Source organism: Channa argus, chromosome 5 (genome assembly GCF_033026475.1).
Source record: "Channa argus isolate prfri chromosome 5, Channa argus male v1.0, whole genome shotgun sequence".
NCBI classification, from domain to species: Eukaryota; Metazoa; Chordata; class Actinopteri; order Anabantiformes; family Channidae; genus Channa; species Channa argus.
The window spans coordinates 13164176-13179394 of NC_090201.1; the positions used below are offsets into that span (position 1 = coordinate 13164176).

Consider the following 15219-nt stretch of genomic DNA (forward strand, 5'->3'; position numbering starts at 1 on the left):
TGCTTGGTTATATGTAGGCACATCCTCCTACAGTATGTGTATACAATACAGTAAAAATAAAAATCCAGTTTAAAAAATTCCAAGTATGTATGTATGTGAAATACGTGTTACCATATTACACTGATCGAAGCTGATGGAAATATTGATTTTAAACTGCTGTTTTTCCTTGGCAGATGACAGAGCAGAGAAAGCAGAAGCAACGAATTGGCCTCCTTGGTCATCCTCCTCACATGAATATCAATGCCCAGCAGCCTGCCTGAGGGCCATTTTTCTAGTGCCTGACCACTCCTGACCGTGTACCAGTGTTAGACAGGAGAATACCGAAATGTGTCTGTAAGAACGTAGGTCGATGTCTGACTGTGTACCTTATCAGACAGTAAGTGTTTCTGCATTGTGTGTGTTTTTGAGTCTGTGTGGTTGGAGTGTGCACCAAGTGCCTCAGGACCTACAAAGCCAGTCCTATAAGTTTAGGAGGCCAAAAAACACTGACTTCAGCTTTATCACCCTGAATTCCTGCTGCATCGCACTGTACTACACTGACAGCATGTTCAATTATGATTCCTGGAGGGTTGTCCTCTCATTCGAAGGTTTTAATCTACAGTGTTGCACCAGCAAATTCAGGTCACATGCAGATTTGAAAGTGAACTCTACAACACATTATTTACTGTTTTGCTTTTGGCTAAAAGCAATAGGAATACTTAATAATATGCAATTTCTAAATACAAATAAACTATTTTTGAGAACTGATATTTTCTTTTATATTTGAAACGATAATACCATATTTTTAACATATGGAGATGAAAACTCCTTATTATAATCCTGAAGAGTTCACTATATTTTCTATGATCTTCTAAAATGTTAAATCTATTGTCTATTGTGTCTTACAAAAGTGTTTTTCTTAAAGGGAATGCATTTGTTAGTAATGTTTTGTAATATTAAATGAGAGTTCTACTAGTTTTAGGATACCTCACATCAAAATAAAAAATTTGATGTTTTTTTTCAATAAAAATTATATAACCTGTTTCTCGAGAGAAGAGTAAATATGATCGATTCATTCGCAAGCCAGTTTCACACTGTGCTTGATTATAAGAAGTCACATTAGAAACAGAACCAAACTTTTTTTTTTAGATTAAGGAATCAATGTTAAATTCCTTCTGTGCACTGAATTATTTGATCTGTCTTTAACTCATGTAGTCGTAAAGCACTGATATCTTTTCTAGCACACAAATGATTAGTACTTTTGGTTGGTCTCTTTGTAAAAACATACATGTGAGTGTTTGAATGTGCGTCAGAGCTAAAAGATCATTTGGGGTGCTGCTCGACCAAACGGACATTTTATACTAATCGATACTTGTGTCAGAAATGTATATTCCATCCATGGAGTCTATTTAAATAAACAAGTGTGTAAAATAACCTGATGGTGAGTATATAACAGCAGAAGAAAGAAGAAGCATATTTGATGAATTGCCAGTACTCTGACTGGGTTGGATCTGTAATTTCAACTCTTATTATATTTATATCTAAAATGTATATAACAACCTTTTATTAGCATTTTAAAAACTGTATTAACACACCTGAAAAAAATTTTAACCTAAAATGTTTTTCAAAAAGCCTGCTAACACTGACAACATTTCTCATTGGGCTTATGAGTGCGCCTGTGTCTCATTAAAATTTGAAGAGGACACCTAATTACATTATTAAATTAGAAAAACCCAACAAAATAAACACTTGCTTGTGTTATGCTGAAACAAGGAAGACATTCTCCTCAAAATTCTGTACAAATGTCAAAACATCCACAAGTGAACTAAAGCCAATACACAGTTAAAATTTTTTATAAATCAAATTTAGTTTTTAATTGCATTACATTCGCTCATATTATGTTTGAGGGGTTTTCCGTCGTTGTTGTGGTTATTTAATTAGAGTCCGAGTCCATGTGTGTTATGGTCATCTTGTAATTACTGTGTCCCGTAGAACATCTCATTTGTCTTTAATTACTTCAGTCTGGGAATATTTTTGCTAAAGTAACTGTGACAGGGTCATAGCATGTGAGCCTTTTGAATCTTCCAGTAGGAATGAAGACACAGTGACAGAATATACTTTGCCGAAGCTCAAAAAAAAATCTCAGCAAACTTATATGAGTGAGTTTCCACTGTAATATCAGCCCTTAAATAAAGCCCTTAATCTCTGGGGGGTTTTGTTAAAGTTGTCAAAATGATATTAAGCATATGTCAAATTTAAGATTCAAAATACATACAAAACAATGTATTTCTTCTTTCAACATACTGGATTGTGTCTTCCTATAATTAATAAATCAGGCACAAAAGAGTTTAAACTCTGATATATATATATATATATATATATATATATAACATATTTGTCTCAAACAGTCTAGAAGTGGCATTACAGTTTAAAAGGGCTACAACTGTATCATTACTTTGTTTGCTTACAGATGCTTTGGAAAATATTTTGTGAATTATGCTCATTTTAATGTAATTTCTAACAAAACGTTACACACCTTTTCATTTGCCATAAGTATTAAGGAAAAAAAACTACGTTAAAATGGGTTGAAAGTCGTAGTTAGTGGTGATAGCCTCCGGCAGACAGGTGCATCCTCCGTGTGCTGTGCCCTGCGCACTCAGCAGGCTCCCGGGCCATGAGGAGATGAACGTGACAGGCGCCACCGCCTCACGACAACAAACACCGACGCCACACACTCGACCACGCGAAGTTGCACGTGGTTTCCCCGCCGCGACCACACTTCAGCGCACCTGCCGCACGGAGATCACCATATTAGACCACGGAATGGCTTCACTGTCTTGCTGAGTTTCTACACGCTAACAATCGGGTAAATATTAAAGTGTAAATATAAAACCAGCCTAAATCATGAAGCAGCCATAAAAACAGTTGAAAGTGAATAAATTGTGCACGATGACATTCTGTGGTATCGCCATGCTGTGCAGTAACCTTGCAGGACTTCTAGTCTTTTAATTGTACTATGGTATTGGCAGTATGTTTAACTCCTGCACTGTGTGGCAGCCAGCACGTTCCCAGGGCCGTGGCTTGCTCACCCTTGTTTCCATACACTTCAGCATGGTCGTACACGGGATCCGACACGCGCCGCCCTCGGCTCTGACGTCAACCGCCGTCCGCCCACTGAGACTCCTTATCGGCAAAAGTGGGCGGTCCCTGCACCGAGGACACAGCGCCGCTTGACACGTGAGCCTCATGTGACAGTGGTAGGTCAGCCTGAGCTGGGAGTCAGAGGGTTTATTTAACTCGTCGCTCTGTCCTCCCCCACTTTCCCAAAGCGCCACCAAGAGGGTTGCCTTCTTTCTGCGGCGGGAGAACGGCGGGGAAATCGCGAGGACTACCTTGAAGCCGTTTTCACATCGAGTACAACCTTCACAGAAATTAGCTTCGTGGTAAATAATGACAAATTGGTGAACATTTGAGCGCATTTTGGTGCATCTAAAAAACTGCCGCTTCACAACTTTTCGTTTTTAAAATTACGCACAAATACATGCGCGTTTGTTTGTGACTGCGTTGGAAAAGTAACCTCGGCTTTAACTGCGCAACTGGAGTAAAAAGAATGGAGCGAATTCCGAGCGCGCAGCCACCTCCTCTGTCCAAACACCCGAGTGATCTGTCAGACGTGCAGGGGTAAGTTACACTTTGAAAACTGTCAGTACCACACTGTGGAGTCTTTGCCTCAATCCACGTGTCTATAATATGTATTATATATAACTCAGTTCTCCATACCTTTACCCCATATCTCATCGCTGTCCTCTCTTTATGTTCTTTTAGGATGGATTTCCCGATGTATGTTTATAAACCCAGGCGGGGAATGAAAAGAGGAGATGAGAGCAAGGTTCGTTGTTGTTGTGTTTATTGCCAAGTCGTTAAGTTAAAATAATATATATTTAGTTAATTGAAATACAAGGGACGATTTAGGTCGGCTGAAGTCCCATAAACGGCTGACCCAATTTCTGCTGTGACTTAGCCACTGGAGTCCTCCTCATCGGAGTGAAAGCCTCAGATCATTAAGCTCCCAGATCAGCCGAATTGTAATCACGCTGTTTATTGCTGCAGGAAACCTACAAGCTGCCTCACAGACTTATTGAAAAGAAAAGGCGTGACCGGATAAACGAGTGCATCGCTCAGCTGAAAGATTTATTACCAGAGCACCTGAAACTCACGGTAGGTTCATGCCACAGCCGGGAGGGATAAGGGGATTTACTGCACACTGAGTGGAACACACCATCGAGTGGCTGTTGAGTGGTACTTCAGCCCCTGAGCTGAGTGCCTCAGGAGTGAATGATAGTTTGCCCTCTGTCATGTTTCATAAATGAATTTTAAAACTAAATTGATATTGTATACACAGTAAAAGTAGTTTTTAATTTCAATAAAATGAGACTGGTTGGATTTTTTTAAAATTTCTCTACAATCACTTATCATAATGAAAATGTATTCATAAATTTGCTGGTTGTTGGTGTGTTACTGATATTGTCAGTGACCAAACACACATGGCTAAAGAGGCTTGATTTTGAAGTGTTATATAAGAGGTGAGGATGTGCTGACTGTGTGTGTCTCCCACAGACTCTAGGCCATCTGGAGAAGGCTGTGGTTTTAGAGCTCACGCTCAAGCATGTGAAAGCCCTCACCTCTTTACTGGAGCAGCAGCAACAGAAGATTCTCGCACTGCAGAATGGCATGCAAATTGGTAAGCTGCACATCACTTACCCACAGGCACACACAATAACGTACATGGAGAACAATATGTTCTTGTTTAACACAATGCAAATTAACAAGAGTAATGCAAAATAACAGCGTTATGCAATGTCACAGGCAAACAAGTGACTTTAAATGCAGCTATAGTTGTTGTAAAAGAGACTAAACATTTCCAAATTCAAACATGTTCCATTTATTTATCTATTTCATCTATTTCAAATTGCCGAATTTCTGACTGTTTGGTTTCTTGTTGTGTTTATAGAGCAGCCTATTGTCAGCCAGGAGAAGTCAGAAGAGATGTTTCGCTCTGGTTTCCACATGTGTGCCAAGGAGATTCTTCAGTATCTAGCCAATCACGAGAGTGATGGAGACTTAACGCCATCCCATGTGATCAGTCACCTTCACAAGTTAGCTGCGGAGGTCCTGCAAGGTCCGATCCGACCCTGCACACCTCTCAGCCCCCGACCAGAGGAAATCCCTGCCTACATCCCACACCAGCCTCACAAGGAGATGCCCACCAGTTTACCCCCTAAACCCAGCGAGGGGTATGGGAGGAACTGTGTGCCTGTCATCCAGCGGGCGTACGCTCCACAGAGCGGTGAGCAGAGTGGCAGTGATACAGACACAGACAGCGGCTATGGGGGAGAGCTGGAGAAGAATGATTCTGGGGCATCCCAGGGACGTCCAGATTACTACAGCCCGGAGAGCCAGCTGAAGCGAGCCCTGTGTGAGAGGCAGAGCTCCTGCATCAAGCAGGAAGATGATGAGCCGCGGCACAAAAGACCTCGGGTGGAGTCATCTGAGGATGAGCTGCTCTCAGGCGGAGAGTCGTCCAGCTCATCATCCTCCAGTGGTTACGGTGGTTACATGAGTGTGTCGCCCAACCATGCACCTCCTCCACATCCCCTCTGCATGCCTTTCTACCTCATCCCACCCTCTGCTGCAGCCTACCTGCCAATGCTGGAGAAATATTGGTACCCTGGTGCTGTGCCCATGCTGTGCCCCGGTGTGGGAGGCTCTGTATCCACCATGCCCAATGAAAGACCACCTCAGCTAGTGTTGTCTCCCAGGGGAGGCTCTCCAGCCCCAGCCATATCTCAGAGCCCCATGGACTCCCCTGCTCTACTTCAGGCCCTGAAGCAAGTTCCACCTCTTAACCTGGAAACCAAAGACTGATATTCTGTTCTATTATACAGGAGCAGAGACAAAAGTTGGAGGGGAGAACATGACTGAGCCATTCCATAATCCATCTGTATTTCTCTCCACTGTTCCTCAGCCTGGAGGTCAAACAGCAAATGTGAGGACTTGTGGAGGTGATCAAGGACACATGGAGGGGGACAGCATCCATCTACACTCATAAGATGCAGAGCTCGGGTTGAATGTTTAATACTCAGTGATATTACTCAGTGCAAAATGTATTATTTTAACTGGACCTGCCCTGCACACAAATAAACACACCCACACACACTTGGTTGAATGTAAAGGAAGAACTGTTTTAGATGCTGCTGTTAAAAGTATAAATGCCAATGACACTGATGCATCTCACTTGTAGCTGTTGCTCTAGAGACACATTGTCTTTGTACTTAACAAGTTGTTGCACCAAAAGTTAGCTGTTTAACATTTCACCCAAAGTTTGTTGCCTATGTCCTGTAGGTCACCATTACCATCACTGAAAATGCCCTTTGAACACGGCAGCATAAAATAGAAGGGTTTCCTTGTGTGTACAAACAGGAGAAAGGGTACACCAATGTGGAGATGAAGGAATGGGCCACTACACGACCTTACTGAATGAGAAGTCTTGTTTTCCAATGACAACTGAGGTGGATTTTCTGTAATTATTGTTCATAGATGTCTTGTACATTTCTATTTTTTATACCTGTTCTTGCACTCTGTCCGTCTGGAGATAGTAGGAGGTCAGAGTGTGGACAATTATACGTTGTGTACTCAGAAACTGTGTACATACTGTAGCACTGTGCTGGACCTGGTCTGCATACTCAACATCTGTTTCTGCTCAAGTCAAACCTGGTGTTTGTTCTTGCTGTTGCCTTTTACTTGTGAAAAATTGAGAAATCTCAGATGTTTATTCTCTGTACTGCTTATGAATACTGGATTCAAAGGAGTGAGGAGCAAAGAAGTGAATGTAAAAGTTTTACCAGAAGATTAGTTTTCTATGGAAAGAGGTACTTGAGATTTTATATTTTGGGACCTACATGAAAGATGTTTGTTGTACATATTTTGTCTATATATGTTGATCTATGTTATATAAGTGTATTAATAAAGTATTTTTTTTCCCGTGGAAATTTTCTTTTTGTGTGGATAATAGTATCGTGTTACAAAACATCTTGAAAAGAAAGCAGGTTGTTCAGATTAAGTTTTTTTTACAGCACCACAACATTTAGCATGTCGCAGGGAACACAATGTAATGGCAGAACTATGGACCGGCTCTACTGCCGGTCAACTGAAATACACAAACAAAAAACATTTCCAGTTAATCTTCTGAGGCAGCAATCAACAACGATCTCCAAGTGCAACTCCATGTTTCTTATTGGCTATCTGAAGCCATAGAAAATGCTGTTATGCCAACATTATGAAATGTCTCCCTGAATTTACAATTAATCCAATTACTGTACTACGCGTACTTGAATGACACTATGCAGTAACATAAATCACACCTAATAGTATTGTTGCTTCATTGTATATTGTGCAATTCAGTCATGGCTAGGAGTATAGCGCACAAAATGGTAGGTTTGTCTCTGCAGATATCAACATGTTTGCATTTAGACCCCTAGAGCATCTAGTGTCAGTGCTCAACATCATAACGTCTCACAATTAGTTTCCACTACTGTTTCTGAACTGTAGTATTCCATAGCTGTACCCATCTGACCTTCTCTCATTGTGTCCCGTCTATTTTTATTTCTGTTAGTCTATCTAACAAACTGCGTAAATGACACCAAAAACATACATTTCATTTCATATACAAGACGTTTTCAGTTCTTTTCATTTAAATGTGGTTAAATGTGGTTAACCATTTCATCACTACTTTTACTGGTGCAGCTGCACATGAATGAATGTTAATGAAATATGACTTCACGGTTATGAAGACTAAACAGAAAGTCCCACGCTGTAAAATTATTGGATCTTTATTGCCACCTGCTGGGGATTTACAATGTCCACACACCTTTAGCAACATGAATGTAGAGCATCAATGTGTTCATAACAATGTAACAAATTGCAAAATGAATAGTCAAGTCACATAGATGAACTTCCTACCAGTGACAACCCTGAAAGGTCAAAGCTATGCAATTTGACAAAGCACATGCAAATAGACAAAACACAAGCAAATATACAAAAACTACTTCACCAATTTGACAGCACAGGCGCAGCTTTAAGAAACGCTCTGCAAAAATCCACGACACAATGGAAATGCCTCCATTGAGCAACTAAAAATACATTTACAAATCTAAATGTTTGTGACTTTTTAGTGCCCCCTGGAAACATTGTTATGTCAGTTGATTCCAACAGTTCTGGGGGACAAGTATTTTTAGTTGCTCCCGGAGCCATTTCCGTTGTGTTGTGGCTTTTGCTGTGCTTTTCTGTTTTTTCAGCGCTTTTCTCAATTTGGTTGTGTTGTGGCTTTTTGCATCACGTTTCTTAATACTGTCCCTGTGTTGTCACATTAGTGAAGTTGTTTCTGCATTTTTGCATGTGCTTTCTCTTATTGCAGTGTTTTCAGCTTTCAGGGCCACTGTACAAATGGGCTTCAGCACATTATTTACTGCAAATTTCATTAATTTTCTCATAAATATAGCCTAATCAAGATTTTGGCAACCAATGTTCCACAATAATATTCAAATCTACCAATGAAATGCACATGTAAATGTATAAACAAATAGAGTATGAGTGCAATTACTCATAAATGTTGCACATGTCTAGATTTCTTTTAAAAATCTCACTTGACCCTCCATGATTGTCGTACATTTTATACAAAGCAATGCTTTTTTCATCTGAAATTTAAGTGCAAAATTCACATAATGATTCTACACAAATGAGTTATTTTTTAACACCCTGACATAGAAAGGTAATCTTGTTCACTGGTCTCCAGTCTTGTATTTAGTTTTAACACTCAACATCTCTAGTGTTTGTGTTCCCTGTGTCATCTTCTTTACTGTAGATGTGGCAACACTTTGCTTATGAGAAGGAAGGACTAATTGATGCCTGTGGAAACTGGGGTGAGAGGGAAACGTTGCATGACAGGCAGGGGTTCCAGCCACACTGATTGGTCCCAAGCTAAAGCCTTCCAGGATAGAAAGGGTACCATGTACTGTAGGAAAGACATAGGTTGATTGCTTGTGCTGGTGCTCAAGGGCTGCCTGAAGAAGGAAGCATCTGGGGATGTGAGATCTACGATGTGGAATGGACTGAGGTTTATAATCTGACACACTGCAAGGGTGATCGAAAGAAAAGGACACAGTCCGTGGGACCAGAGTTGTCTTGTTGGCACCAAGACTCAAACCCAAACACCGGGCTTTCTTCTTAGGTTCAGCGTGTGCTACTTGAAACTGTTCTGATGGCAGATTGAGACAGGCCCTTTGGACACAGTAAGTATTCTGAACTTCTGTTCTCCCTTCACCTTCCCTCTTTGAAGATACTGAAGAGAGCTGTCTCTTCTTCTCCCTAGTGACTCTGTTCTCTTTGCCTGGACGTCTTAATGCAGTTCCAACTGCTTGGATTTTCTGACTTGATAGTTTATGTTTTTCTTCCTTCCCTGAAGTTGGAGGCAGCTGGTTAGTAATATGGGAATTAGAAACAGCAGTTTTCCTACGAAGCAGAGTTCTGGATCCCTTTATAGGAAGCCCTTGCACCAGTAGGTTCACTCCCACATACTGAGGAACTTCAACTGCAGCCTGGGAGGGTGATAAAGTAAAAAAGCTATTGAATGCATCTGGTATAGCATCAATTATTTTGTGGAGGTTCTTTGAAAATAAGTATCCATTGCCTTAAGCAACCATCCCACCTGTTTGTAGATTAACTGGAAGCTTCCTGTAAAAGCACTAGGATCAGTCCGACGGTCCAACACAACCCTCAGTGTGTCCAGCTGTACAGCAGGGCAGAGACGGGCAGTCACAGCAGTGGAACAGGCCATGGTTGGACTGGCGTTGATCTCCAGGAGCCAAGGCCTCATATCTCTGCCCAACATAAAGTCAGCTCCATAAAGCTCAAAGCTTGCCTTGCGGGGCTCCACCAAGTCCTGGGCAGTCTGCAGGGCATGAACTATCGCTCGCTGCATGCCTGGGATAACCACTGACTCCCAGTCTGCCTCACACCCCTGCTGCTGCAGAAATGCCCTGAACTGAGAGCAGGACCACATGCTGTCATCAGGCACACCTGGATGGCGTTCATGAGATGGCTGGAAGTGCTTCTGAATAGAGTTGTTGCACAGGTGGACTGAGCTGTTAAAAATATAAAAGATCCTTTGAATAAAATAAGACATTTAGTCCAACACAGTTAAGTGAATCCATCCACAAAGTACATGCATTCATACAATGCATGACATAGTTACTATAATGGTTTATTATTTGTTTTGTCTTGTTTGGCAGTGCCCGTGTTTGACCTGTCTAGAGTTTTTGTTGAGTAGGGCTGAGTGGAGAACCGCAGGTAACACTCTCTGTAGAACCACACAGTCAGAGGGTTCCAGTCGGTGACAAGGAACCATTGGCGGAGGTCAAACTTGGTGCCGTGGACCAAAAGAGGACGTTCCAGGTATTTCTGAACCACCCACTTACTCTCATTATTCAGGGCTCTGTCAGTGTCTGTTAGTCCCAAAATCTCATCCAGGTGATTCATACACAAAATGCCTGGATGTTGGTAGTTGGTGTGACATGGAAAACAATGAAGGCAGCAAAACTGACTGAAGAACATCAAAATTGTATTAATAACAGCACCCTTTTCAGCAACAGGGCATAGTGTTTCAGGAGATAAATCAAGCATGGGAAAATAACATTCAGCCCAAAAAAGCAACGCTGTATGTATTTTTTCAATGCGTCAATACTGTGCAGCCGGATAGAGAAATGAAAAATGAAAATTGACATACATTGACATATTTAACACAAAAAAACTGTTTTGCTACAGTTTTGTATGTGAGTGGAAGCCTCACCTCGTCCTCTTGACTTGGCACCCGGTTTAATAATCCAAATGTTGTCAAGTCCATCTGTGTCCAGCTGAGGGCAAACTTCCTTCAGTCTCCTTAACACATCTTGGCAGCGCTCCACAAACACACTGCTACCCCTGATCAATGCATCCTCACTACATACAAACATTTTCTTAGAATTGCAAATTTAATTACAATTTTGTTAAACAAATTAGACAATTGGTGTGCTACTTCTCAGCTCTATCATGGAGAAAGTCCAGACCATTTATCCAAAATATGTAAAACATATTTAGCTGCGTTTGCTGCATCTGTAGACACATTAACTGTTTCTCAGTTCTGTACTGTAGTAATTATGGAAGTAGGCAACATTATATGTTCAAACTGGAAAAAAATAAAATATAAAACAGTTTACAAATGCCAAATAATCGCTTACTAATAAAGATTTTAAATAGGCAGTAGTATTCTGAAGTTGCAGCTTAGTGATGTTTGGCACAGTAGGCTTTATTAGTTTCTTGTTTGACAACTGCCAAAGTACTGTGCTATAAATATGAGGATATGTTTGCTGTTTTTATACAGCAGTTGTTTAGATGCCCAAAGCTGAAATGAAGGCAGTGTAATACATCATTCTAGCAAACTCTGAAGGCTTCCTGAAAACATACTCACTGAACAACCATGTAGTAGTTTTGCAGAAACACTGCCCACTGCTGTTCCTTCAGTGAGTGTGGTGTTTCCACTGTTACATCAATGTCACCATGCTCCAAAACACTCAGAAACTTTTGACATATATGTAAAGCGGTCTCGACCATTTCTGCTCCAACAAATTTAGGCTTCACATTTACCAACTCTGTGGAGAGAAACATAACTGTTACAGTGCAACTGATTCCATTCTCCTTGTCCCGCCCTTCATGTCATGCTTTTTATTTATTTGTTATCATATGTTTTACCTTTAAAGACACAGTTTTTGTCTTTGTCCTTGACCTCTGGTCCATCTCCCTGATCACGATTTGTCTCAACCACATACTGCAGCAAACTGGTGCAAGCTGTCCTCCTGAAGTCCTCTTCAGATTCATAGAAAACAGAACGAGAAATCAAGAGCACAAAGGGCATGTAAGCTTTTTTTTTTATGTTGTGTTTAAAGCCTGCATCTTTGAGCCTTTTTGCAATGTGTTTTGGAATACACACTGCTTTATTACCAATAAATGCATGCTTTTCATCTTCTGCCCCAAGCCTGTAGCATCTTGGAAAGAAGGTATCAGGATCTGCTGAATCAAACCACTGCAGGTTACGCATGTTTATACAAAGCCCCACCTGAAAGAAACAGAGATACAGACGTACAGTAAGAAGAGACAGGGAGTATTAGTTGACTTACGGCTAAAGTTGAGCAACTTGAATTTTTGTTTAGTCAGTAAAAGCTCTTCTGAGGTGAGACTTTTGTGGTGAATGTCCCAGCATTTGCGTAATGATTGGTCATCTGGTCGTTCCGTAAGGAGCGACAGTCTATGTCATCCCGTCGGGTCGTCCAGTAGAAGTACGTTGTTTCATTCCTAACAAGGCGAGACTACAATCAGGTAAAAAAAATGTCATGTTAGCAAACTGACACACCTGACAGTACAGCAATAAGGGAAAATGACAAGTAAGTGATGTAATGCATAAGTTCCTTCACTTTCAGTGCAGAATGTGTTAAATTAGTCGGTTCCGCTGAACATTATCTTACCATGAGGTTATACATGTCACCAAGGATCTCCTGTTTCTTGTGCTCATCTGCTGTCTCTGCAAAGTGATAAAAAAAGGGTGTGTGTTTTGTGTGCATGTGTACACACAGGTTTATATGTGTACAGGGTTGATTTAAAAGGGGTTTATGCTACAGGTTGGTGCATGTAATCTTAAAGCAGGACATGACAGCAACTATATGGGTCTTACGCTACACTACACTACACTTCCAGTTAATTCCCCAGTAATTCAATCACTTGGATGAAGTCGTCTTTTATGGCACCTTCTTAGCGTAGTGGGATTTTAGCATGTTATGGTTTGTTGTGTGGTTGAACTCTTAGGAGTGTATCTTTTTAAATTCTTGGTCTCACCAGAAACATCAGCATTGACATCACAGTCATCCTCCTCCTCCTCCTCCTCCTCCTCATCACCATGGCAATGAGGTGCTCTCTGCACCGGAGGTGGTAAACGACGTTCCACCCACCCTCTGGCCCATAAGGCAGCGCGGATCACAGGGTAGGGTCCCCGCACTGAAAACACTTTCCTCAACTGAAAACACACAGGAGAGGAGATGTAAAAGAGCTCACAGGAAGCTTGGGAATGAATATACACAGGTGATAAAGTGAAATCCAGTTTGCACCTTGACTGCTTTCTCCACCAGAGCTTTAGCAGTTTTCAGCCTGTCTAGCTTGACTGTTGGAATACTGGGCACACTGCAGCGTATCCTCCGCTCTGCTAGAGCAGCTGTGGTCTGTAACACTGAGAAGCACTGTTTAGTGAAATATAAATATAAATCAACTGTGTTGGCACATGCCCGTCTGTAGGCAGATGTCTGGTAACTTACCTGGTGCTTGTGGCATATTATTATATTATTCTCTCGACAGCTGATCAAGGTATAGTGTTCAGTTTTCTGTAAGTGCAAAACAATCATCCGTTATTTTCATCATCAGATTATAGAATATATTGTTGTTATTGTTTCCTCTACAGTTGAGAAATCAACAGAGAAATACATAAATAGGATGGCACGTGGAACCCACTATTTACCTCCTGAAGAAGGATGTGATGTGAATTGGGTCAAACTGGCATCTAAATCTGGACAAAATCAAACTGAAGCTGTCTTTTCACAAGAGGCACAGCCGCACAGGTTTATACTAACATGTTTTATACACAGGCAAAATCTTGTAGATACTTTCTACATACTTTCTAGTTCTAGTTCTAGTTCTAAATGTAGAAACAGACCTAACTACATGTAGCCTGCAAGATACAACCACAACCATTGAATGCAACTCATTCTCTCTCAAATGCACAAAAATCCTATTAGTCCTCCCTTTAACCAATCTCAAACAAAAACGGGCGAGATTTTACATTGAATGCTACATTAATACAAACCTAAATGTTGTCACGTCCCATGCGGTGACCCTGACTTGCTCAGTCCTGCTTCCTTCATGCTCCCACCGTTCCCATAACAACCGTGCATGCGCCCACCTGATGTTTACAGTCGTCATAACAACTGTCCCCAGGGGAAAAAGGACGCCATGCAGGTCGAAGAACAATCTACCACATTAAGCCATGCGTTGAAGAGCGTGGATCATTTATGTCACGGATCAGCTGCAGTGCAGCTTGCACGTGTATGCGACACGGATAAGAACAATTAGATGATGAACCATCTGAGTGACGCATCTTTTTGCAATCCGAGCTTAGTACTGATTAGCCTAAACTATAGGCACAAAATAGTTGAGGATGGTCGACGTGCTGAGCTAAATTGAGCTCAGCAGTGTGTGACAGCCCATACGGTTACTATTCTTGACGGTTTATACGGGAAGCATTAACTACTCAGTATAGATTATTTCCATATGGGCAATTATTGCAAGTGGTAAAATAAAAACTGACGATTCTGCATCTTACATTAAAAGCCTGGCCTCACAGTCACTCTGTCAGACGTGTACGTGAGCTGTGTGCCATGTGCGTGGCTTTACGATAAATGTCCTGTTCTAGGCTTCAGTCTCCCACACGGTGGCGTCCAAGGCTTTCTGGTGTATTCTAGTGCGTTACACGCATAAGGTCACGACCCTTGTTTTCTCTCATCTTTTGTACTTCTTGTTCACGTTCGCGTTATGTGTCAGCCTGTTTTATTGTCTATACGTTACGTTATATTTATATTTTACCATAATTGTACATGAACAACTCCAAGAAATCCAAGTGACTCCAAGTGACATACTGTACCCTACTTTTTACTCTATGGCATGTATTTTTTTTATATAGTTACTATTTTATACATAAATTCTACATTATACTGTAGAATGTTTAAATATAAAACATTGTATACTAAAGCACTTTTTGTTGTATTTGAGTTTTTGTCAATTCTGGTATTGCTACTGCTATTTTACTGATGTAAAGAAACGGTATCCAGTAGGTTTTCGAAACAAAAATAATGAATAATAATCATCATCATCATAATAATAAAAACAATGTTACCATAAATGTTAAAGGACGAAACCTGACACATTTTAGCAGCTGAAACGTGAGACGCTGCCAAAATAGACTCTGTACAGAGTAAACTAGCGCTTTACTGTGTTGGGTAGCAGCAGTGCGTCGCAACCCATTGTTTGCATCTGCGCTCTAATTGGCTGAGA

The 15219-nt window shown here is 41.0% G+C and overlaps 3 protein-coding genes across 10 annotated transcripts in view; 2 read left to right on the top strand and 1 right to left on the bottom strand.

Moving 5' to 3' along the window:
- LOC137127812 (inositol 1,4,5-trisphosphate-gated calcium channel ITPR1) overlaps nucleotides 1-747 on the top strand; it is a 62324-nt gene extending 61577 nt beyond the window's left edge. For all 6 annotated transcript variants that reach the window (XM_067505244.1, XM_067505247.1, XM_067505245.1 and 3 more), the window contains one exon: nucleotides 174-747. In XM_067505244.1, coding sequence (XP_067361345.1) covers nucleotides 174-260 — 87 coding nt within the window. In that variant the 3' untranslated portion in view covers nucleotides 261-747. The remainder of the gene's footprint in view (nucleotides 1-173) is intronic.
- A 2475-nt stretch (nucleotides 748-3222) lies between these two features.
- LOC137127816 (class E basic helix-loop-helix protein 40-like) lies at nucleotides 3223-7028 on the top strand. Its single transcript, XM_067505259.1, has 5 exons — nucleotides 3223-3660; nucleotides 3805-3868; nucleotides 4090-4197; nucleotides 4597-4720; nucleotides 4991-7028. Exons 1-5 carry the CDS (start codon nucleotides 3590-3592, stop codon nucleotides 5902-5904), a joined length of 1281 nt encoding a protein of 426 aa, XP_067361360.1. The 5' UTR covers nucleotides 3223-3589; the 3' UTR covers nucleotides 5905-7028.
- A 149-nt stretch (nucleotides 7029-7177) lies between these two features.
- Nucleotides 7178-14923, bottom strand: LOC137127814 (tubulin monoglycylase TTLL3-like). Of its 3 annotated transcripts, XM_067505254.1 has the most exons (14): nucleotides 13976-14923; nucleotides 13631-13678; nucleotides 13431-13496; nucleotides 13227-13345; nucleotides 12958-13135; nucleotides 12591-12646; nucleotides 12306-12434; nucleotides 12070-12184; nucleotides 11821-11934; nucleotides 11540-11720; nucleotides 10883-11031; nucleotides 10340-10583; nucleotides 9743-10178; nucleotides 7178-9632 (listed from the first exon to the last, which is right to left on the bottom strand). In XM_067505254.1, exons 3-14 carry the CDS (start codon nucleotides 13444-13446, stop codon nucleotides 8817-8819), a joined length of 2553 nt encoding a protein of 850 aa, XP_067361355.1. In that variant the 5' UTR covers nucleotides 13447-13496; nucleotides 13631-13678; nucleotides 13976-14923; the 3' UTR covers nucleotides 7178-8816. The 3 variants fall into 3 exon arrangements, with proteins under 3 accessions (XP_067361355.1, XP_067361354.1, XP_067361356.1); XM_067505253.1 differs by lacking the exon at nucleotides 13631-13678; XM_067505255.1 differs by lacking the exon at nucleotides 13631-13678 and having other exon boundaries at nucleotides 12306-12420; nucleotides 13227-13355.
- Between the last annotated feature and the right edge of the window lie 296 nt (nucleotides 14924-15219).

Bases quoted from the DNA above. Each gene is read 5' to 3' on its own strand.
- LOC137127814 (XM_067505253.1), bottom strand. The intron at 10,584-10,882 runs GTGAGGCTTCCA...ACCAACATCCAG, and splicing joins TGCCAAGTCAAGAGGACGAG to GCATTTTGTGTATGAATCAC. The intron at 10,179-10,339 runs GTCAAACACGGG...TATTTTTAACAG, and splicing joins TCAACAAAAACTCTAGACAG to CTCAGTCCACCTGTGCAACA.
- LOC137127816 (XM_067505259.1), top strand. From the start codon at position 3,590: ATGGAGCGAATTCCGAGCGCGCAGCCACCTCCTCTGTCCAAACACCCG. The intron at 4,198-4,596 runs GTAGGTTCATGC...TGTCTCCCACAG, and splicing joins CAGAGCACCTGAAACTCACG to ACTCTAGGCCATCTGGAGAA. The intron at 4,721-4,990 runs GTAAGCTGCACA...TTGTGTTTATAG, and splicing joins GCAGAATGGCATGCAAATTG to AGCAGCCTATTGTCAGCCAG.